The sequence below is a fragment of the Typopeltis vanoorti genome, chromosome 6, assembly GCF_054136105.1.
Source record: "Typopeltis vanoorti isolate ZY-2024b chromosome 6, IOZ_Tvanoo_1.0, whole genome shotgun sequence".
NCBI lineage: Eukaryota > Metazoa > Arthropoda > Arachnida > Uropygi > Thelyphonidae > Typopeltis > Typopeltis vanoorti.
In genome coordinates, this window is record NC_143554.1 from 48283006 (window position 1) to 48309412 (window position 26407).

Consider the following 26407-nt stretch of genomic DNA (forward strand, 5'->3'; position numbering starts at 1 on the left):
ATTTTTGCCATATGGAAGGGCACCTCAGAAGAACTACAACAGTTTCTCTCAAAAATTAATGCACTTCATCCAAGGATCCAGTTCACCCTAGAAGTAGAAGTAAATAGCAGTTAGACTTTCTAGACCTCTTGATTCTTTGCCAACCAGATGGTTATCTACAATTCACAGTCTATAAGAAAGAGACTCATACAGGCCAGTACATTCACGCTGAATCACATCACCATCCCAGCAAAAAGGCAGGTACTATAAAAGCACTAATTCATAGAGCCCACTCCTTTTGTTCTTCAGAAGAACTTTTACAAAAAGAATTACAGTATATTAAATACTCATTCATATCCAATGGCTATAAGAAGTGTCCTTCATAAAAAGAGCTTTAAGTATATTTTTCACTTGGTTAGACTATAATAAATTTAGTTTAATCCTTTATCCAAGTGTGAGCAAACAAAGTTTGCACCTGAAAATATCTTTGGGACTGGGGCAAGGTAGTACAACACCAGGCAACTTGTAGCAAAGGTGGAGCAAGCTAACATCACTCCTATCTCAGTATCTCCCATAATGCAAAACACATCTCCTTGTGGATATGTATAATGTTATGCATTAAGGGAAGGGCCACTACCCAGACTAGTTTCGACCTTTATTGAGGTCTCTTCAGTGGGAGCCTGGCCCGGACATGGAGATACCAGGCAGAAGAAATGGCGAAGTCATCTTTACCTATAGGAATTGCCAAAAGGTGTGCCACCTTTTTATTAAATTACTATGGATTTAGAGAAAGATGGTGAAAGTTTATTTTTCACTTGGTTAGACTATAATAAATTTAGTTTAATCTTTTATCCAATTTTATCACTGAAGATATTTTGTGCTTGAAAATATCTTCAGGACTGGGGTAAGGTTACAACATGGGGGCAACTCGTAGCAAAGGCTCGCCATTGCATCTGCCAGGTATCTCCACTTCTGGGCCTGGCACCCACTGAAGAGACCTCAATAAAGGTTGAAACTAGTCTGGGTAGTGGCCCTTCCCTTAATGCATAACATTATACATATCTGCAAGGAGATGTGTTTTGCATTATGGGAGATACTAAGATAGGAGTGATGTTAGCTTGGTCCACCTTTGCAACGAGTTGCCCGGTGTTGTTACTACCTTACCCCAGTCCTGAAGATATTTTCAGGCGCAGAATATCTTCAGTGATAAAATTGGATAAAGGATTAAACTAAATTTATTATAGTCTAACCAAGTGAAAAATTAACGTTCAACATCTTTCTTTAAATCCAGAGTAATTTAATAAAAAGGCGGCACACCTTTTGGCAATTCCTATAGGTAAAGATGACTTTGCCATTGCTTCTGCCTGGTATCTCCACTTCTGGGCCTGGCTCCCACTGAAGAGACCTCAATAAAGGTCAAAACTAGTCTGGGTAGTGGCACTTCTCTTTAATGCATAACATTATACATATCCGCAAGGAGATGTGTTTTGCATTATGGGAGATACTGAGCTAGGAGTGACATTAGCTTGGTCCACCTTTGCAACGAGTTGCCTGGTGTTGTTACTACCTTACCCCAGCCCTGAAGATATTTTCAGGTGCAAACTTTGTTTGCTCACACTTGGATAAAGGATTAAACTAAATTTATTATAGAGCTTTAAGTAGTCATGCGCCAGCATCCTCTTCAAGTACAGAAGAACCTGCACGTATATACCTATCCCCTATGTACAAGGGGTTAGTGAACGCATAGCTAAGGTGCTAAAACGACTAAATATCTGTGTGGCTTTTCGACTCGTTAGAAAAATCTCCACATTCATAATGTCTCCAAAGGACAAGCTCCCACATCTCAGCTATCGAGGTGTCTACCAGATTCCCTACTCATGTGATTACCATATTTCAGACATACAGGAAGATCTGCTCAGGAGCGGTTAGAAGAACACCAGTCGTATATCCAAATTGCAGAACATGCCATCAACATCAGACATAGAGTTATGATAACTAATAATTAAGGAATTGACAGCGTACACTAGAAATATAAATTAAATCAACTTTAATATATACTTTCCGATATTTCGGCAACGTCACTTTGCCATCTTCTTGGGAACTTGAAATAAAGACAAGTGCATGCAAGTACTATATAACAGCAAATGAGAAACGAAGCGAGGAAGCAACCATTTTCTTAGTCCTGATGGTGTCCCCTGGCAGGCTATATTGCTAATTATTGGCCTTTGGGCTGAAGTTCTTCTGATAAATGTTTCCCAAATTTTGGGAAAACAATTTAATATTTAAACTTGCTGGGGTGTATTACTGTGGCGAGTATCCAGAGCGTGGTCTGCAAGCCCAGAGTGGTTGTACTGGTGAAATCGGATGTAGTCCTTGTGTTCCGAGATTCTGATATTTGCTGTCCTGCCTGTTTGGCCAAAGTAGGACAATTTACAGCTGCAAGGGACCTGGTATTTACCAGGTAGGTCTAGGGGAAGTGGTTGGTCTTTGGTGGAACAGATAAGGGATGCCAATTTTCTATATGGTCTGTAACAAGTGGTGAAGTCATGTTTTTTTTTTAGGATTTTGTTGATTTTTTCTGAGGTGCCTCAGATGTAGGGAATGGTGATAGATTTAGAGTGATATTTTTTGTGAAGAGTGGGGGGGGGGGGGGAAGGTGGGTTGTGGATAACTGGTTTAAGTATTTTTTGGATTTTTTTGGGTGGGTAGCCACTGGATGTGATTTAGTTCAGTGGTTAGGGCTTGATCATTTGAAGATTAGTTTTGTCCTGTTGAATAGTGTTAATAATGCCATAACATAGCGAAGCCATATGGTAGGTTTTTGTGGGGCTGAGTTTAAGGCTTTCTCTTCAAAAGTCTCCATAAAGACGTTGGCCAAGGGTGGGGAAAGTGGTGAATCCATGGCTGTCCCCTCTATCTGTTTGTAGAATTTTTTCTCCCAAACGAAATAGCCTGAGTTCATCGTGAACTGAAATAGGGCTGAGACATCGGGAGGAAATTTAGCTTGTATTAGCTCTAAGGTTTCTTTGAGGGAGACATTTGTGAATAAGAAGGAGACGTCAAAACTGACCATTATGTCGAGTTCTTTTTTAATTGATCAAACTTGTTTGATATGTCGACTCCATATTCGTTCGAATTCTTTATTTGCCGCAGTACACGAGACGTCATATAGAATTGACCAAAGCTCGTCATTAATCGTATTTGAAAGCTCATTCTCTAGCACTAAAATAGCTGTTTATGTCGGCTAGGGAACCGCATGTAGCGGTAATTTGCTCCCGAAGTAAAGCCTGGCTCGCCCGGTTGTAGATACGGAGAGCTTTCTGTGAAACGAAACGGTGCTTAAATTTTGCACAATTTGGATGACTTGATTATCCGGCAGTGTTCTAGGAAGGTCAGACAATTCAGTTGTCTAGATAACTTCAGCTTCAGTTTGCCGTAATGGAGGACCTTGCGTGTGAAGGAATCGCCGTGAATGATCGTAATTCTTGTAGAAAGGCTTATACGCGTGTTAAACATGATAACTAATAATTAAGGAATTGACAGCGTACACTAGAAATATAAATTAAATCAACTTTAATATATACTTTCCGATATTTCGGCAACGCCACGTTGCCATCTTCTTGGGAGCTTAAAATAAAGACAAGTGCATGCAAGTACTACATAACAGCAAATGAGAAACGAAACGAGGAAGCAACCGATTTTCCTAGAGTCCTGATGGTGCCCCTTGGAAGGCTATATTGATAATTCTTGGCCTTTGGTCTGAAGTTCTTCTGATAAATGTTTCCCAAATTTGGAGCAGTCTCATACATCCAAATTTGTTGGGGTTTGGCATGTTCCTAAGGGCTGAGACTGATTCCATGAATAGTCTTTCATATTTGAACTTGCTGTGGTGTATTACTGTGGCAAGTGTCCAGAGCATGGTCTGCAAGTCCAGAGTGGCTGTACTGGTGAAATTGGATGTAGTCCTTGTGTTCTGAGATTCTGATATTTGCTGTCCTGCCTGTTTGGCCAAAGTAGGACAATTTACAGCTGCAAGGGACCTGGTATACACCAGGTAGGTCTAGGGGAAGTGGTTGGTCTTTAGTGGAGCAGATAAGGGATGCCAATTTTCTATATGGTCTGTAATAAGCAGTCAAGTACAGAGTTAAGTGGAACAAGACAAAGTCGGTTCCTAATGGAACGATTATACAAAGAAAATGTGAAACATTACTTCACTTTCCTAACCTAAACAGATCCGATGGTCTACGTCTTTCCCCCCCTTGTGTGAGATAGTACTTTATAAAGCAGCAAATCTTTCCTAACATAAATTGCATACATATATATATTTAATTATATAAAAAAAATAAAAAAAATAATTTTTTAAAAAATTATAATTGAATAATTATTTAATAATTAAATTTAAAAAATAATAATAATAACAATTAAATAAATTTAGGAAATTTAACCTTAGCTACTTAGGTGGTGCTTTATGAATATAACAGTTCTTGTTTAATTAGCCTTGTACCTGTACTGATGAGCCTGTGATACTCAGGTGAAAATTCTACGAATAAAGAATAATTTACGTGAGTTAAATCCGTTATTATAATTGTTAGTAAAGGAGAGTGAGCTTGTAGAATTTCTGAGAGATAAGTATCTTAAGCAGCATATGATTGAAGCAACTAGTGACTTTAATGTTTTCAATTTGGTGATAACTTCACAGGATGTAGTTGTTAATGAAGTGTTGAAACTGCCGTTGGTTGTGAGAGTGATCGTGAGGTACTTGTTTGGGAAGTGATGAAACAGGAAAAGGTTAAAAATGGATATTTTTAATCTTTTCAATATAAAGTAGGGGAGCCTGTGTAGCTCAGTGGATGTGGCGTTTGCCAACCACGGCGCTTGGCCGCACGAAGGAAGACTTGGTTTCAAGTCTAGTCGGCGACTAGAGGAAATTTTTCTAAGCCTTTTTTCGACCGGTTCCCGAGTTAGTCGATCTCTGGCACGGGCAAGCAGGTTTTTCCTCCCGGAAACTCGGGTTTTTCGTCCTGTAAACTCAAGAAAATCGACCGTAGAACCCACATTATTTCAGACATTAAATATATTGTCTTAGGGTTAGGGACCACAAGATGGCGGCACATTTGAGCCGTCTCTCTTCACTGAGTACTGCTTAATTAGTGATAGCCTTGGGCCATCTATCTCTGATTGGTACCAGTGGAGATTGAACTGCCCACTCAGTCTCCAAAAGTTAGATAGGGCTAAATGGCCTCGCCTACTCCCCGTATACGGGAATAAAAAGGCGTTAGCTGATTTTTTGATTTTTGATATAAAGTAGGTGATTATACGAAGTTCCGTAGTCAGTTGGCATGAGTACGTTGATTAGATAAGCTGAACGGAAATTATGTTGACAAAGCATGGAAAATCACAAGGCAGTATCAGACAAAAGCAATGTACGACTGCATACCAAGAGTTAAGTGAGTAAATAGAGTAGGAGTGAAACAGCTGAACACCAAAATCAAGCAAACTGTGCTGGAAAAGAAAATGCTATGGAGGAGATACAAGATAGTTGGTGGTGATCAGATCCATGAAGTGTATAAAGTGCAGACTAGAAAGGTGCCGAGCATGGTAAAGAAAGAAAAGGTGCAGTATGAGAGGAAACTGGCTGATCAGGCCAAAGTTAACTCAAATGAATTTTTCTGCTACATGGCAAGCAAGTGGAAGAATATTATGGCAGATTAACATTGATTGATAGTCATAGCAGCAGACTAACAGCTACAAAGGATATAGTGGAGTTATTGAACGAGCACTTTATCAGCATATATTATACTAGTATAAATGAGTTTGTTATTTGTTGCACCAATAACCTTTGTTATTGGTGCAACATATAGAAAAGAGGCAAGTATTAGGAGAATTGGAAGTGAAAGAAACAGAGGTGTATCAGATGTTGGTTGGGTTAGATGTGAATAAGGCTGTGGGAATGGATGACATATCAGCACGTATTCTTAAGGAATACACCACAGTTGGTTATGTCCTTGACCTGGTTATTTAATGAAAGTATTGCAGTGGGTAGGGTTCCTAAGGAGTGGAAAGAAGGCAAAATAGTACCACTCTACAAGCATGGTTCTAAGACAGAAGTCTCAAACTATAGGCCAGTCTGTATAGCCGTGGTTGTGATAAAGGTGTTGGAGAGATTGGTAAGAAATAGAATACAGATCTGGGTTGATGGACATAGCATTCTTTATGATGGTCAACATGGATTTGTAAAGGTAGCTCCTGATTTAGTAATTTACTTGGATTTTATAAGATAATAAGTGTGTTAGATAAGGGAGTATATAATCATATACAGTGATATTCTTGGACTTTGCAAAAGTGATAGATGATAAGTTGGTGATACCACATGATAAGTTGGTGTATAAGTTGAAGAGGAATGGAATAGATAGTATATAGATGGATTAGAGATTCGATCTCTGAATGATACCAGCAGGTTGTGTATGATGGAGCAGTGTCTCAAAAAAGGAAGGTGACAAGCGATGTGCCCCAGAGTTGTGTTCTTGGGCATCTGCTGTTTAACTTGATTGTAAATGATATATTATATACACTGACTAGGGATCTTCAGTTGTCTGCTGATGATGAAGTTGGAAAGAATTAAAAGTAGCACTGTTGATGTTAATTCCCTTCAGGAAGATCTGAATAGACTTTTTAATTAAACAATAAAGGGGGGGGGGGGCTGTAGTTTTAATATCAAGAAGTGCAAGGTGTTGCATTTTGGAGTGCAGAAATATAATGCTGTGTACTGTATCGAGTGTCATACTGCAGGAAGTGGATGAAATTAAGAGATTTGGGACAGTAGACTGAAGTTTAGAGGGCATATTGCTAGTGTTGCAAAGGCTGCACATCGTAATGCTGCTATGATAAGAAATACTCTAACATGGAATAAGGAATAAGGAAGTGGTTGTGCCACTGTATAAGGCACTGGTTAGACCACAATTTGACTATTATGCTCAAATCTGGTCAACAGATTTTCAGTGTGATGTGGAGACATTGAAGAGGGTCCAGAGGCAAGCGACTAAGACAATATCAGGATTTTTTACTGTTGGCTATGGAGAGAGGTTGAAAAAATGTGGATTGCTGAGTTTGGTGAATACAATGAAAGGAGGTGATATAATAGAGACATTTAAATTAGCGAGAGGATTTTATCAGATTAATCCAGATGAGATTATCAAAAGAGTAGAATGCAAACTGGGAAAACCAGAGGTCATCCCTGGAAGTTATGTAAGGGTTTAGTAAAAAGGGGTGTGAGAAGTAGAATTTTTACATGGAGAACTGTCAGTGAATGGAATGCATTATCAAAATGTGTTGTTAATGCAAGGAGTGTTAAGGATTTTAAGATTCTATATGATAAATATGTTATCAGTTGAATGAACTCCCACGATGAGTCTGCAACTCCATGGAGGGTGGAATAATAATAATAATATTCAGGATTGCATAAAGTTCCAGTGCACCTGCAATTTATCCTATGATTACATTTCTCCATTGTTATATATCATAGGGAAATAGAAAATACTTTTTGTTATTTTGCTACAAAAAAATGTTCTGTTTGCCATTATCCTTTATAATAAATTTAGTTTAATCCTTTATCCAAGTGTGAGCAAACAAAGTTTGCGCCTGAAAGTATCTTCAGGACTGGGGTGCGGTGGTACAACACCAGGCGACTCTTTGCAAAGGTGGAGCAAGCTACCAACATTCCTATCTCAGTATCTCCCATAATGCAAAACACATCTCCTTGCGGATATGTCTAATGTTATGCATTAAGGGAAGGGCCACTACTCAGACCAGTTTCGACCTTTATTGAGGTCTCTTCAGTGGGAGCCAGGCCCAAGTGGAGATACCAGTCAGAAGCAATGGCGAGCCTAAATCCAGAGTAATTTAATAAAAAGGTGGCACACCATTTGGCAACTCCTATAAGTAGAGATGACCTTGCTAATGCTTCTGCCTGGTATCTCCACTTGGGCCTGGCTCCCACTGAAGAGACCTCAATAAAGGTCGAAACTAGTCTGGGTAGTGGCCCTTTCCCTTAATGCATAATATTAGACGTCTGCAAGGAGATGTGTTTTGCATTATGGGAGATACTGAGATAGGAGTGATGTTAGCTTGCTCCAGCTTTGCAACGAGTTGTCCGGTGTTGCACCACCTTACCCCAGTCCTGAAGATACTTTCAGGCGCAAACTTTGTTTGCTCACACTTGGATAAAGGATTAAACTAAATTTATTATATTCTATCCAAGTGAAAAATAAACTTTCAATGCCATTATCCTTTACCTGTTCTATTGTTTATGGAGAATGCCAAAACAGTTGAATTTCTTGAACTCCAAGAAGGAGGTGAGTTTTCAGATATTTTATTTATTTATTATTTTAATGTTGAGTCCATACAGAGAGGTTAGTTAACATATTATAGGTTAGTACTATGTATGTGTAGTGGGTTGGGAAAGCGAAATTTGTTTACATTTGATTTGAAAGAATGTATATCGCATTCCTTGGGAAACACATAAGGAGGAAGATTTTTCTAGGATTTATAATAAATTATTGTGCTTCATTTGGCAAGAATGATAATATTTAAAAAGGATATTAGACATCTAACATCATTTTATAGCCAAATGAAATAAACATAAAAGTTTCAAATTTTACCAGAGTTTATGGGAATAAGCCTTTGGCATAGGAGTTACCTTGACTTGCACCACTTAAAAGACACAGACCCCACTCAGGTGCCCATATTGTTGCATTTTATTAGTGCACACTGATTAACAGAGATGAAGGATGAAGAAAAGAAACTTGTTCTGTGGATTTCAAGGTGTACTGTGAAGGGATTTTGGGCAGCTGCACATGTTCCAATGGGTTTGGTACTGTGTGATGGAATTATTGATGCCATTTCATATGAGCATTTGTCTTGGAAATGTTTATAGCATACACATATTGTAGAAACCAAATGCCTATGCAAAAGTGGGAAGAGTGAGTTGGTAAAAGATGGGTTATTATTCAATCTAATTACCCTCCTCTGTATTGTGTCAAGCAGTTTGAGGGAGCTCTTACGGGGCCCGACTCCAAATGTGAGAACAGTATTCAATAGCTGGATGGATTTGTGGTTTGTATAAGATTATCAGCTGAAGAATGAGATTATTAACGTCTTGAGGGAAAGAAGCTTACAAGAATTGCACAAATATCATTACATTTCTTTGTGAATTCTTTATTTTTCATGAATGTTTTGATAAATGGTGAAAAACTTGAGAAAAAATAATGACATGAAGGAGTTGCATATCTCTATGAGTCTTTGGACTCTGTGGAAGTGTCATGTAATAATATCACAGTATGATAATAGTCTGGCTTTTGGTTATTCAAGTTGATTTAATTTATGCTATACTAGGTAGTTGGATAATTATACTTTAGTTGTCTGTAGTTTGTTAACCTGTCCAAATGTTAGGGGAAGAAATTTAAATATGGCCAATGTGTGAAAAACATGGATAATGACAGAAATCTCTTATTATTAGTATACTTTTAAAACATTAAAAATAATATTTTATATAAATTATAATAATCAAATTCTTTTCCATTTAAAATATATATATTAACATCTTAGTTATTAATTAGAAAAGATATTAAATTCCATGAAAATACTTTTATCCTACCTCACAAAAGCATTGTAAATGGCTCTTGTCTGATAGTAATGAGAAGAGATATTTTTCCCAATTATTATGGCCAGTAACATGGTGCTGATTAATACTGAGAAGGATAAACCCCTATAAAAGAAAGTATTACTATTATTTATACTAAATTATTGTGCTTCATTTGGCAAGAATGATAATATTTAAAAAGGATATTAGACATCCAACATCATTTTATAGCCAAATGAAATAAACATAAAAGTTTCAAATTTTACCAGAGTTTATGGGAATAAGCCTTTGGCATAGGAGTTACCTTGACTTGCACCACTTAAAAGACATAGACCCCACTCAGGTGCCCATATTGTTGCATTTTATTAGTGCACACTGATTAAGTTTCAGTTCTTATCAGAGACTGTCATTTAGCATACTCAGTATTTGGAATATATTCTGTACCAGGATAGATGATTTTAATAAAGTGATTATTAAATAGCTCGACTATGTCATCTGCATTGGTCACCAAAGTCTCATTCCCATTCAGCAAGGTAATGCATCAACTATAATTTTTCCTCCTACTTATCACATAGCAAAAACACTCCTTGGGATTCTCCTTGGATTGTAGCAACCAGTTTCCTCTCATATTCTAATTGTTCTCTCTTTACAATACTAATCACTTTCCTAGACTGAGCTTTATTTATGAAAGTGTTCTCCATCTATCTTTCTATGTCTTCCATAATCTTTTTTTTATCTGTAATTCCTCTTTGCAAACCACAATCTGGTCATCCATTTGACTCCAAATTGCTCTTTCTTCTTTACCCGAAGTGTACAATCTGCCATTAGTGTCAACAATATTTCTTAAGTTTCTCCTATGGGTTACTGATCCCCCTCTTCCTTCAGATTCTTCCATCCACTCTATGGTAGCAAGCTGGTTTCTAAGTCAATGAGAGTTGCCTGCTTTAACTTTCACATAATGAATATGGATGGTATGACTACCTCCATTTCCACTCATACCATCCATATTCCATTAAAAAATCGGTCATCTTATCACAATTCATTAAATGCATACAAATTTTCAACCAATCTAAACGCAGAAATAAAAAAAATAACACAGATCTTCAAAAATCGCAACTATCCTACACAACTAATAAATTACGCAAACAAGATGGCCAAAAACCGCCAAAACAACCCAAGTACCAAAACAAACTTCCCAACACAAAAAATTATCAACCCACCATACACACAAAACACATACAAAGCCTATAAATACATCTTCAAACATACTGACTCCAAACTGGTATTCACCACAAACCAAAAATTGGCAAATCTCCTAAAACCCACTAAATCTCACACACAAAAAGAAATATTTGAACACCACAACGTAGTCTATAAATTTCCCTGCCAAAAAGACTGTGATATCACCTACACGGGTTCCACTATCAGGTCTTTATGGGAAAGACTACAAGAACACTTCTGCGATTGTAACATCCCTATTCCAGAACATTTAAACACTAAAAAACGCAACATCAAAAAGAAAAATCGAATACAAAACACAGGAAAAACGGAAATAGCTGTTCACGCCCTTGAACAAAAATATACCCCCCACAGATCAATGAGGCCATCATAGTAGACAGACAAGACAATGAAACAATGCTTAGAATATCAGAAACAATAGCCATAAAATGTGACGCGAACTCTATCAACGTCCACAGGCCCTACAAAATCTCTGAGGTTTGGAAGCTTCACAACATAAAATTGAGGTCACAACCCTGACCAATAGGTGGTAACACAAACACTTCAAAAGCACCTACCCGACCTGGCATAGCATCCACTTCCTTCATGTGTTCAGATGGCGATCAAGCATAGTCGAAACAGATTGCACCCTGTCAACCCCCCCCCCCCCTCTAAAAATCAGTTGCTGTTTTCAACCCATTCACCCTTTCCCACCCTATATAAATATAAAAAAACGTTCTGCCCATCCCTAATAATATAATATATATATGTATATATATATTATTCAAAAAACCCATTTTTTTTTCTATTTCTATTTAATTCTCCCACATTGCCTACCCCCACCACACACACACACACAGTAGTTTGGACATCACAGAAAGAAGAAAAGCCACAATACCAGAAAAAAGTATGTGTAAATTTCTCTTCCTTTATGCTACATATATTTATTGGTAAATATACATCTACAATGCCCTAAGAATCCGTGAGTAAAAAAGCCATATTTACGGCTATTTTGCCTGCTCCTAAACAGAAGCAGGCAAAATAGCCGTAAATATAACAGTTTGTTAAGAGGAGTAACATGGGAGTTTTCCCAGAAATAATATCCTGAATTTCATCCATTTCCAAAGCACTATCTTTGCTGCTGCTAAATCCAAAGGTCAAAATATTTATGTCTTCCAGTGCATCACACTGCCTACATTTCATGCACACATACACATTTTTTAACAATGGGATGAATACATGGCGCATGCATAGCAAGCTACGAATAATGCATTCTTTAAATGGTGGTGGGCTGGGAGACAACATGTTAGAAATGGCAACTGCCATGTTAAATATGATTGATACAATTGGATATAATACTGAAACAATAAAATCCTAACAAAATACAACACAATCATGAAAAAAAAAAAAAAAAGAAAGGGGAAAAAACCCATCAATTTCAATAGCGCAAATTTAAAAACCAGTATGGGTAATGAAATAAACACAATAATATCCTTCCTTAATACTTATTTATTTATTCACAGCTCATATCAGCTGACTCCCTATGCCTTCATGTGCTAGTGCCACCTATAAACAACCCATTCATTTTTTTTTTTCTTATAAAATGTAGGGAAATTACTAAAACAAAACCTTTCATTTAAAACCTCATACTGACTTTCTTAGCTAATTCTGTGTGAACTGACCCAATCCTGTGTTGAGGTTCAAACGAGCTAAGCAATACATGACATGTTAATACCATTTCAGTTCAGAAATATTACCTTCAATTGAAACTTTTCTCATGAGAGAGATTGATTTTTTGATTGCTATTTTTTAAACTGTAAAGTTCCTTGATATTTAGAAACAAACTATAACTTAAGGAGTTACAGAACTGTAACTATTTTCAAAATGCTCACAAAATATTTTCAGTCAGCTGTGAGAGTTCACACAAGCAAACAATTTACTTATTTTAATATCAGTAGTGTTCTTCATTTTTAATTTCAGAGAAAGTGAATCCAGTGATTGACTATTCTTTAATTTTGAAACCTTACTTTTTTTTTTTTATCAAATAATTTTTAGTCCATAATGAAAAGATTAAATACATTTTGACTGGACATTAAAGCTAAGATAATTTAACATCTGGACAATGAAGAAATAAGAATGTTTTGTTAAACAGTCAAACGTTTTAAAAAGTGAAAACAACCAATTTCAGACTTTCTGTATAGTAATTCTTAAAGAACTAATTTAAAAACACTGAAACTCATGAAGATTCATTCGTTAGTCTTTGTGAAAGGTTATCACTTTTCATATGGAAGTACTGAAGAAGAAAGTATATTTTAGTAGCAAGCAAAAGCGAGCGATTTCCATGATGTTCTGATATAATGCCATCACATCAGATTATTGTCATCACGATCTTTGACTATGATTCAAGAGGATTATATGTTAGAGTAAAGATTATAGCTGAAATATGCAGTGAGAGAGGATACAAGTCTTGTTGAAAGAAGTGAAAATGAAGAGCAAGGAAGTAAAGATTGTGAGTCTGCTGCCAACGTTCAGAACAACGTTATAGGACAGAGTTCAGAAGAAGAGTGATGATTGCTAATAAGTCAAAGAGAAGATATTGCAGATGGAATAGTGTACAGTTTATAGATGTATGGAGTGAATTTATAAACTGCACACTATTCCATTTGAAATATCTTCTCCTTTCCTTATTAGCAATTGTGACTCTTCTTCTTTGATGGATGAAAGGATTTATATATGTCTGATGGACTAGATTTTAATGGTTCTGGAGTCAGATGTTTGGAGAAAATGTTTAGGGGGGAATGCAATTAAGCAGGTGTCTGGAATAAACGAGCATGCGTACAGAAACAATTATGCAAAGCTGAATGAGATTTCACATGTTTCCAATTTGGATTGGTTGGTAATGAAATTACACATCTCCTTGTATCCACAATGAAATTGTGGATACAAGGAGATGCTGAATTGCATTACAAGAATACATACCAGAAGTATCAGAAATAATAGGAAATATAGGAATCATTGAGACCTGGTTAACAAGAAAATGATGTAGTTACAGGTATAGAATACAAAGGGTACTGTACTTTCAGAGAAGATAGAGGGAACAGGAGAGAAAGAGTGGTATTGCAGATGATAGTTGAAGAATTACAACCAACAAACTTAGAAGTTAAAGAGGATTTTAAATCTGGGTGAAATGGTCTATTTGAGGCTGGGTGGTGTGAAACAGAGCCCAATAACATAAAATATATTGCTGGTTGCGTTGCTACTATAGATCAAGAGAGTTCACAGGTCGATATAGATGACACATGTCAGCAGATTAGTGCAATGAGTGTGCTGACCAAACAATTATTATGGAAGACTCCATCTATATATTGGAGGGAGGAAAGTGGCATAGCAGGATGGAAGTGGAATCTATACATTTGCTAATGGATAACTACCTGAAACAACATTTTATAGACAGGACCAGGAGTTGAGCATGCTGGATCTGGTAACAGCATCAGAAAATATATACATCCATAACCAAAGTAGACACTCTGCTCCAATCAAGGAAAGTGACCATGCAATCTTGTTCTGGGAAGTTTCTTAACAAGTCAAATTCTCTGTTAGAAAATGGTTATGTTGAGCTATAAAGCTGATAATTATGAGAGGCTTAGGAGGCATCTTGGACCAGTGCCATAAATTGAGAAGCTACAAGCAAAGAATGTCAGTAGTGCATAGGAAGTGGTCAGAGATTGTTTGAGAGAAGTAAGGAAGGTATATTTGACTGCATACCCAAGGTCAGAACAGTAAACAAAGTTGAGATATAATTAATAAGCTCCAAAAAAAGAAAACATTGTTAAGGGAATATAAAGAAAAGTGTGATTGGCATACGCATGAGCAGTACAGGGTGCAAGCAAGCAGGATAACTATTATGGAAAGAAAGACCAAATCACATTATGAGAGAAAATTAGCTAACAGGCCAAAGTAATTCCAAAAGAGTTTTGTCGTTATGTAGCAAGTAAGAGGGAAAATGACCATGGAAGAATAACTTTAATCAATACTGATGGTAGGAAGATGACATAAGAAGAAATAGTCGAGTTGCTGAGCAATCACGTTGCAAGCGTGTATCATCCAGGTAGAGATTTTGCAGTTGCTTATGTGCCAGGGACTTATGTTAGAATTGAGATAGACAAGGAAGAAGTGCTCAGTGTATAGAAAAATATCAACAGCAGTACCACCAGATGGCATAAGTTTGTGTGCTGCATAAATGAGCAAGATTACTGGAATTGCCTCTGATAAAGTTGTTCAATCTAAGTCTTAGCTCTGACAAGATTTCTATGCAGGGAAAAGATGGGAAAATAAGATTATATTACATAAATGTGACTCCAAAACAGAAGTAGCAAACTGCAGACCAATTAATATATCAGGAGTGGTGTTAAAAGTGGAAAAGTTGGTTAAAGGTGAAATCTAAAAGTGGGAAGATAGGGATACTATAATCTAGAGTGGGCAGCACAACTTTGTAAAAATCCTGTCTTAGTAACTTATTCACATTTTATAACAAAGTGACAGCAGAACTGGATAAAGAAAATGGCTGCACCATGATACTGCTTGACTTTGCAAAGGCATTTGACAGAATACCACATAGAAAACTATTATAAACATTGGTTCAAATGGGAATGAGTATGAAGATAGTAGCACAGATAGGTGGGTGGTGGCTGGCAGACAGAGAGTAGTATATGGTGGAGTAGAATCTAAGATAATGAGAATGACTAGTGGAGTACCTCAGGATTCTATACTAGGACCATTACTCTTTGATTTGTATATCAATGATGTAGGGAAGGGAAAATTTGGGGGGGGGGGATAATCAGTTGTTTTCTAATGATGCAAAATTGGGGAGTGCAATAGTTGATAAAGGTGATGTAGATATCCTTCAGGATGAATTAAAGAAATTGACATTGTGGGTGAAGGATAAAGATTGTCAACTGAATGTTGCAAAATGTAAGGTGATGTACTTTGGATTGAAAAGGTTACATACTGTGTATCACATTGATGGTATTGGATTGCAGGAAATTGATGAGGCTAGGAAACTGCAGATAATGTTGGAGAGAGAGAGAGTTGAAGTTCAGAGGGAATATTGCAAAAGTTGGTAAAATAGCTGAAAGGAGTACTTAGATGTAGAAAAACACACTGGCAAGTAAAGATAGGGAAATTATTATTGCTCTTTATAAACCTCTGATTCGACCATATTTTTGGGGGAAAAGGAGGTGGTAATGAGGATTCAGAGACAAGTGACCAAGCTGGTGACAGGTCTCTGGAATGCTCCATATGTGGATGGGGTGAAAGTGTGTGTGTGGATTACAAAATTTAGTTGATAAGTGAAAAAGATTGGGTATGATAGAAACTTATAATATATTAAAGGGGTTTTATAAAATTGACGTAAAGGAAAATTTTTAATATATGACAAATAGTATAGTTTGGAAACTAGGGGTCATCCATGGAAGTTGCATAAGAGTGTGGTTAGTAAGGTATGTGGACTAGATTTTTGCATGGAGATCGATGAATGAATGGAATCATTGCCAGAATTAGTTGTGTGTGCCCTGATAGTGAATGACTTTAAGGAATGGTATAATTGGTTTTGTGTTTATAATGATACTCTCTCATGATGAGTGTCTGAATTCCCAGAAGATACTCTGTAAAATTATAATGACTTTGGTTCTTATTTCAATCACATTCCTTTACATGTTACACCCAATGGTCTGTTATAGTAAAGTAGCTTAGCCACTTATAAACCTAATTTGAATAATGACAAAGTTGTTCCTATCTTCATAGTCTTCTATAGTTAATGTATGTGTTTTCCAGAAAGTTTATTTTGCAGAGCAAAAAACCTGCCACCTTCATGATGAAACCAACTTACTTTAACTTTAAAAGCCATTCTAAATATTCCTTGCATTATAGATAGATTCAATTTAGGTGTTTCCAAATAAAGGACACCATTATTTGGGGCCAGCCTGGTTAGCCGAGTAGTTAGCATATCCGCTCTCTTGTCAAAAGGCTGCGAGTTCGAATCTCACCATGGGCATGGATGTTTGTGATTGTCTGTGAAAATACTAGTGGTGGAGGTGGGGGTGGGTGGTAGATGGTGATGGTAATTGTGGTTCGCTGTATAGTTGGTGGATTAAGTGGTGGAGACAGAGAGTTGCAGAGTAGGTGCCCTCCCTCAATGAGTTATTGGACTCCCTGGAGGTGTCATGTAATAATAATAATAATAATAATAATGATAATAAAAACCCAAAATATTTCAGAAAGATGCAAGGATAATGCCTGGAATAACGAAATGTTTGACTTTTTGTTTTGTAAGAAAGACAGAGAGCAAGTATATTATATCATTCTCACAGAACACAGACCACATTATCAAAGGTCAAGGTAGTGTTAACACATACACTACTTGTTGGATTTTTATGTTTTGAATATACAATGCAACAGTGTTTGATAATACAATTTAAAATTTATGCAGTCCCTACCTGACTGTCAACATGACATCTCTGATCCAAAGAGCCATTTGCCTAGCTTCAATAAGAATAGATTCAGGTGGAGGCCGTAAATAATGTAAAAATGGGCTTCTCTTGTTTTCAGATTCTTGAATGTTAATAAATTGTTTCTTGTCCAGATCTTGATGATGATGTGCCATATTTTGGAATACTGCTTTCTGACAGTTAGGAAGGTAATGCAATGAGACAGAACTCATATAATGCTTAATTGCTACAACTGTAGCAATAAGAAAACCCTGAAATGGCAAATAAGTTCTGATTAACATAATTTCTAATATATATATATATATAATCATGTCACTTAATGTGAACAATCAAAATGTAGTGTAATTTGCTTCCCATGATGAGTCACTGGATTCATGGATATGCCATGTTAATAGTAATATATTACAATATATGATTACATTGTATATATTATTATATAATAATATGCAATTACAATATATTACCAATTCAATTACATATATATATATATATATATATATATATATATATATATAGATATGTATCAACATTATATAGAAAATGTTAAAATCTGAAATTTTATTTCAGATTTTAGCCTTTGCTTAAAATAGTGTATTAGCATGCAATAAGAGAACTGAGAAATGGAATAATCACAAATAAAAATTAAGTAAACTTTTTTTTTGACTATTTATTTATAAAATAATAGGTATCACAAGTGTTTGAGGACTTTTCTAAAAATAAAAAAAACAAACACAGAGGGTTATATTTATGCATATGAATTTTAGATCACATCAATCTATATACAAGAACAAGAATTATTATTATTATTGTATGGGTATCTCCATCAAGTGTGAAGACTCATCACAGGAGACCCAAACTACCCACACAATTACCATACCTCTCCTTGAACCTATTAACAGGCAAAGCACTCAACAACTGACTCTGACAACTAATTCCACTCATTGACAACTCTCCAAGTAAAAAATCTAGTTCTCACACCCCTACTAACCCACACCTTTATTAAACTTCCAGGGATGACCTCTTGTTCTGTTCAGGAGTTTGCTGGTCACCTTTCTCCTTATATACCCTTCACATAATTTTCTTCTTTTGCAGCTTATGCTTAATGATATTACTCATTCATGTAACTCCTACCTGATTAACCCTCCTTACCTTAGGTATTACAATTTAACATTGCTTCCTCTTAAGCTTGTCATAATCACTTGCCTTGTAGTTCCACATATATTCCTTCTTGACAGAATATTCCTCATGTGTTACAATCTCTTGGCAAGTCTGCATGGCCACTTTTGCCAATTGGAGGCAATATTGCCAACTTGGTTATTACGGATAGCTCTTCTAATCTTGAATGACCAGGTTCAATATTCTCACACCCCTAGTCCCCTCCATCATATGCTGCCTCAAGTAATTATCTCTCAGTAGGTGTACAAATTCCATTTCCTTCCTGCTATGTGATCTTTCTTCCTTCCAGTTTATATCTCCATAATTGAAGTCCCCATAATAATCACTTGACTTGCACTCATTGTACTAATTTGCTGATGCATGTCTTCCAGATCACCCATGGAACCTCTGGCCTACAGTAACAACCAAATGTGTATTTTGTCTTACTGGCCTTGATCTCACACCAGACTGCCACAAATGAACAGCATCCTCCTGCCTATCTCCTATTCTTTTTTGGTTGCATTTATTTAAAGCTAATTCTTTTTATTTATAGAAATGTTTATAGTAAATGTATTGTGGGTATTTTCAGTATGATGTGAAAACGGAATAAAAGTACAGACATAGATGGTGAAAGGGTTAACAGTGCAGGTATAGAAGCATGAGCTGGAGTAGAGTAGCAAGATTTATGCATTTTAATATCATTTATTATCATCATCAAATTCCTGCCATGTACCCTCAAGGGGTGTACAGGATATGATAGTACTACATGAAAAAAATTACATCATTATTAATTTCCTATCTACAATTTTCCTCCAAATTGTTTGGAGGAAAATGTATAAAATATTAACATTGTCTTATAAAGCAACTTTTTTCCACATTTCTTTATTTGAATTATCCATCTAATCTATTCAAAGAGAACAATGACATAATGATTCACAACTTTCATCTCCCCCCCCCCCACACACAATTCTTACCCCAGCGCATCTATTGTGTATAGGTAATTTCACTCTGCGAGGCCAAACTCTTCCTGTTTATGGTACTTAACATGCTTACCTTTCTTGTGATGAGCAGCCTGATCTCACAAACTGGCCAAAGTAAGATAAACTACAAGCATAGAGGATCTGATTAATAAAGGAAATGCCTTCAGGAAGCATATTAACTGTGTAACCTAAAAATGAAGAAAGAATGGTGATAATGACTAAGAAACAGCTTGTAGCAGTACCATTGTAAACTGCGAGGAACAGATGTCAGAAAGGAAAGGCAGAAGGATATGGGAAACAATTAAAGTATATTTTAGGAAAGCAATAACAGACAGCATACCTGCATACTTAGGGGCAGGATGATAAATCAAATAATTAAATGGATGAGCAGCATCAATTAAAGCAAGAGTTCATTAAAAAAAAACAACTTGTGTAAGGAATATAAGGAGAATATGATCAGCAAGTTCATAAACAGTACAAAGAATGGACAAGAAGAGCGATCAGTGCTGTAAGCCAGTTTGTCTAAAACTAGAACTATGGAGAATGATCAGTCTTGACTTTGGAGGTGGTTAAGTATGTGACAATTTTCAGTTAAAAATGAGATTATGACAAACTTAGAACTGCTTTCTATGATAAGCTGTTAGGGAAGGTTGCAGAAGTGTACAGAATGGTTAAAGGCAATTTGAGAAAAGCAGGAGGATAAATCAAGTAGAAGTTAAATTATAGAATATCATTAGTAAGCAAGAACAATAAAAATGTTGTGGAGAGAATATAAAGTGAAATGTGATCAGCAAGCTCATGTGCACTACAGAGCATGGCCACAAAAGATGACCAGTATGATTTGTCACATTTCTGTATTTTTGAATGCCATATGGTCATTGCCATACCTCATATTGGGAGTGAAGTCTCTCCTAGAAGAATTGGCAAGGTCACAATTCCCTTTTCAAACAAAATTATTAAGACAATCACAAATAATATGTCCATGGCAGGATTTGAACCTGCACTCTGTTGGATGGAGAGCAGATATGCTAACTACTTGGCCAACTAGGCTGGCTATTATTATTATTATAGAGTACCTCCAGAGACTCATTGTGGGAGATTAACACTGACTTTTACACACAAAAAAACTATCATACCTCTCCTTGACAGTGAATGAGTTTAAACTCATTCACTGTCAAGGCACTCACAAATAATTCTGGCAATCTATTCAATACAATCTCCACTCTCCATGCAAAAAATCTAGTCTGCACCTCCTTATTAACCATACTCTTATACAACTTCCATGGATGATCCCTAGTTCTCTGACTAATTATCATATATTAAAAAATATCCTTTGTGTCAATATTTAAAATCCTTTTAATATCTTATAAGTTTCTATCATGTCCACACTTTTCCATTTGTCAATTAAATTTTTTTGTAATCCATACACCTTCAACTGATACTTCCCTATCTTTACTTGTTAGCACGTTTTTCAATATCCAAGTAATCCTTTGAGCTATTTTACCAATGTTTATAATATGCCCTCTGTCCATCATTATCTCCAATTCCATAGCCTTATCAATTTCCTGCAATCCAATACAATGAATGTGATACAAGATATGTAACCTTTTCAATCTGAAGTGCATCACCTTACATTTTGCAATATTCAATTGACAAACTTTGCTCGCAATGTAAAATTAATTAAATCACCCAGAAGGATATCTACATCTCCCTTATCATCTATTGCCCTCTCCAATTTTTCATCATTAACAACAACTGAATATTCCCCACCCCTAAATCTTTCTCTATATCATTGATATACAAATTAAAGATAGTGGCCCTAGTACAGAACCCTGAGGTACTCTACTAGTCACCATGATTTTCCTAGATTCCATTCTGCCATATATTACTCTTTGGTGTCTGTCTGTCAGCAATCCACCTATCCAGGGGTTGCCAGATGAACACAACAGCTTATGGCCAAAGATATAAAATGATTGAATTGTGTGAATTAACATACCAACAATTAAGTGTGCATAAATTATGCCTATATATTCGATTACATATCATCAAAAATACTTTTAATTAAACTTAAAATACTTACAGTGAAACTCAGCTGTTAATTTGACAGCACTTCCTCAAGATATTGATTATGTTGTTCTTTTTCTGCAGTCGAGTCGTAAAGGGTTTTGCTGTTGTGCATTTGTAGCATTTGGAGAGTACATTTAAAGTTTTGGCAGCACATATTGTTATCACTTAAGAATGAATGGATTCTTACAATTGAATCCAGCAGTTTAATTTGCATCCTGTTTCTGGGTTTAGTTTTGATAGATGTTACATAAGAAAAAATTCGTTCAACTATTGTGTTACTTGCTGGCACGATAAGGCATGTTAGGGCATAATTCAACAGTTCTTTAAAATTATTGTGTTTGGATACTGCTTTCCAAAATTGTAAAGCTTCCTTAGGGATTCCATCTTGTTTGAAGTTTTCTTCTTCATTCCACGCAACAAGGCTAATTTTTCTGTATTGGTCTTCGACTATATCAACATCGTTTATTAGGTGGAAAAATGGCAGATCAGAAAATTTTCCCTTTTCTGTTTGGCTTAGAATAACAGTAGGATTTAAAAGTGACAGACCTTTAAATATATTAGCTGACTCAGGGAGCTGCTTGTTCACTTGATTCAACGATTCTTGAAGCATGGCTTGGCACCTAAATTTCACATTTTATTTTATTTTATTATTTTCTTGTTCTGTATTAGGAGAAGTGCTAAAGCTGATCAAGTACATCCTAATTTCTTGATCAAATTTAATTCCAAAGTCTACATTTTCTACTATTTTGCATGTTCCATCTTCGTCATACAGCCTTTGATAAAGACTATCTCTGTGTGCGCGTGCAGGTCTTTGGCAAGATTGTAAGGATCAGCCTAGGTTTGCTGGAACAAAACATTAAGCCTTTCAAACTCTTTAACAATGGGAGTAGCAAATACAAAGTAAAAATAATTCATCCTATCTTGTAACATTTCTTTTATCAACCATGCCTTATACCTTGTATCCTGACCTCCAGATTGTTCATGGCAGGTGAAGTGGGCAATTAATTCTTCCCAATTTAGCAGTATATTATTGAAGACTTTACCTCTCACTAACCACCTTGTCTTGGACAATTTCATAAATGGAAGGAGGGGGGCATCTCGTTCCTGGTCATCTTCAACTGCTGAATTCATCACTTTAAAAAGAGCCGTAAAATCTTCTCTTCTCATATTGCTATTTGAAAACCACGAAGGAATTTCAGTCAAAATGAATCCATCATTGGATGGCAGCTTTGAAAATGCATGCTGTATACAAATTGCCAGAAAGTGGCAAATGCACTTCATTTGAATACAGTTCAGATTTTCATTTCTAATCCTAGTCCACAAGGAATTGTTACTTCCTACCATAGCAGCAGCACCATCACTAGCAAATCCAATACAGTTCTTAAGAGTTTGATTATATGAAGCTAACACTTCTGAAATTTTATTAAATAAAACCTCTGCTGTTGTCTCTACAACAAGTATAAGACCCAAGAAAGCTGAGTGAATTTTATTTGTTTCATTGCAAAAATTCTATAATTGTAGTACAATTATAGAAAATTATAGACAATTACAAATATAATGTGTAGTACAAAATACATTTGGTTCTGTGCAGTTTAATGCCACCAAGAACACTATTTTGGCAATGTTTCTTAACTACTTCACCTATATGATCTACAGCACGAATTGAGGAATGACATGCTATTGCAAGGCTAAGTTCTAGCCATACTTGCTAGAATTTAGCCTTCTGCTTGTTTTTCCTGGTCATTGATTCCTGGTTTCTTTGATTTTTCGTGAACAGATATGTTATAAAGTTTTGGCAGCACGTTAGTTTTAAAATACGTGCAATATGCATGTTGTCCATCATCAGAAGATTTCAGCCGCAAATATTTTACTTCCCACTCTTTTTTATATTTTCTTCCACCTCTATTATTGTTAAGTTCTGAATTTTATCAAAAATTAATTAATTTATGTTTCTTTCAGACTTAACATGCGTTTGCAAATTTGAACATATATTGACATATCAGATGTGCTAAATTACTTGTGACTTACCAGAAACATTACTAAATTGAGGTTATTTATCCATAATTCATGTTGTAATATAAATATTGTGAATTCTTTGTGATTTAAGCTATGTTACTTTTGTGCAAATGCTTGTAAATTTGCTGGGAGACTAGTTAATTGAATTAGGGGCAGATGGCCAGAAGCTGAACATGTGAAACAAGTATGCATGCACTGAGTATGGCAAGCACGAAGTCCCTTCCCACACACACACACACACACACACACACACACTCAAATCTAAAAGCACGTTAGGGGAGAGTGTGGCGCTACTTACTGGGAGACGTAGGGTGACTCACGCATAGGGGTGGAAAGCAATGACGTAGAAAGAAAGGATGGCGCGTGATTTAAAAAGGGTAGCAGCACCTAAGAGAAGGCTTTTTGGTCATTTTTCGTTTGTTCTGGAACTTCCTTGTGGCACCTTCTCGCCCCATGCTTCGACGAGGTCATCGAGACAAAGACTGAAGGAGCATGCCATGATGTTCATGAAAGCTTGCCCTGTCACCGTTTAGCCCAGCGGAAGGCACTTTCCGATTCCCCAGGAAATAGCTGAGCCATGTTGAACCAGTTGATGAGAAAACAATGGGCAATTACTTTTGGCAGCGGAGATATGTCCTGTCCGGACCACCAGTGGAACACCTCAGATAATATAGAATGAGCAAGGAATCAAGAAGAGAAAGTTCAATCATGATGAATGAGATGGCCAAGAATAATCCCCCAGCAAATAGTAATGTAAACCCTATGTTTTGTTAAGTAACTGTGTTATGGGAGAAAACCTGTAAATTTAGGAAGGACATTAAGTTTTTAAGGTTATTAATTATGCTAAGGACTTTAGAGATGGTTCGATTTTGAAGTAGTGATAATATATGAAAATTTGAAGGAATTAGTGCAGAAGCATGTAGAGGTTACTTTGTGATTTGATAAGTGAATAATCCTTAGCCTTGAAGTGAAGTGTATAAAAGTGCATGGCTGTTCTTAGATAGAATTGATACTTGAATTGATGTGTGTTGCATACTATGTGAAATTTAGAAGGTTTTGATTATTGTATTCATTCTTCGATACTAGTGAAATTATATGCAGTGTCTATTTATAATGTGTAAATGTCTGAATTGAAATTAAATGTTCTTTTCTTTAAGTTTAATTAGTGACTTGCCTGATTTTATATTTCTATTGCACCTTCTCATAAAATTCGAACCAAAGCGGGAGATAAATAGTTAGGGAGGCTATGACTGCAAAATAAGCTTAAGTGATTTAAGATAGTGTACTAAACTGAGTTCTAGTTCCTTGATTTTGTGCTATTCAATAATCTACGATTCAGGGTGGTGCAGTATAATAGAAATTTTCCCTGAATCCGAAGAGGGAATCAGAACCAGTACTGAAACAAAGGGAATAGGCATTGTCCAGTAGTAACTCCTTTGTCTTCAAAGTCCACATGCACCATTCTTAGGAGTGAATAACAGCCCTGAGTGAATCTTAAGACAGATAGAAAGATAGAGTATATTATTTAGACGAAACTAAGCTAGAGAGATTTAAGAGAAGAATTAAGTAAGAGTTATTCAAAGAAAATAAGTAGAAGTAAATAAAGTAAATAGTATAACATATTTAAAATAAAACCATTATATAACATTATCACTTTTGTACTTAGGCATTTTAAAAGGCTTAAAAAAAACAAAATATCTCAATTCAGAAAATGAAGAAACAAAAAACAAATTATAGATAATAGTACTACAAAATTTGTAGTACAAATACTAATCTGGCACAGCAAACGCCAATCTAGTAAAGGGAAAATAACAAAAATATAAGCAAGATAAAGATCGAGTTTATAAATGATATTAAAAAATTATTCATTAATTATATTATAATCACTTAATTACCATTCTTACGAAATTGAACATATTACTTGCATGTTGTCACAATACAGGTAAAGATTATGCAAAATATTAAAGTATGAAAGCTTATGAGATAGAACTATCACCAAATGTCTGATATCACGCAACTGAACAACACTTGCAAAGTCTACGCCGTAACTAATTAGAGACGATCAAAACAGACATGGACCCCAAGCTGGTATGGCTGTTGCGTATGTGTTTTATACGAGTACAAAACGAAGCTGCATTGTGTTTGGTGGTATTTATCAACAGAACTGGATCAAGTTTATAGCAACAACAGTGAGCGGGAGCTGTGTGTACTTGTTTTATACAAGTACAGAATGAAGCTCAAGCATGCTTGGTGTTATTGAAATCTTTGTAAAAATGGCCAAATTAGTGGCTATATTTGCATAAATGGCCAAACTGATTTTTTCATGGCCCTAGAGTTCAAAAAAGTACCAAATGTTTGAAATTTGACCATGAAATGGCCAATCTGGCAACCCTGCACCTATCCATGCTACTATCTTCATATCCACTCCCATTTGCTCCAACTTGTGTAATAGTTTTCCATGTGGTATTCTGTGAAATGCCTTTGCAAAGTCAAGGAGGATCATGGTGTAGCCATTTTCTTTATCCAATTCCATGTTACTTTTTTATTAAATGGGAATAAATTAGTAAGACAGGAACTCCACTTTACAAATCCTTGCTACCCACTTTTAGATGTCGCCTTTAATCAACTTTTCCAATACTTTAACAACCATTCTGATATATTAATTGGTCTGTAGTTCGCTACTTCTTGTCTTGGAGCCACTTTTATGTAATATAATCTTACCCTCTTTTCCCTGCATAGGAGTCTTGCCAGAGCTGAGACATAGATTAAACAACTTTATCAGATGCAATTCCAATTATCTTGCACATTCATGCAGCACACAGACCCATCCATTGGTACTGCTGTTGATA

General features: G+C 36.0%; 1 protein-coding gene across 1 annotated transcript in view; it reads right to left on the bottom strand.

The window, feature by feature from the left end:
- The window catches only part of LOC150105439 (polycystin-1-like protein 1), a 724085-nt gene that overhangs the window by 169403 nt on the left and 528275 nt on the right, over positions 1-26407 (bottom strand). The window contains exons 36-37 of the mRNA XM_090394152.1: positions 17329-17591; positions 9632-9742 (exon numbers count right to left, since the gene is read on the bottom strand). Coding sequence (XP_090250278.1) covers positions 9632-9742; positions 17329-17591 — 374 coding nt within the window. The remainder of the gene's footprint in view (positions 1-9631; positions 9743-17328; positions 17592-26407) is intronic.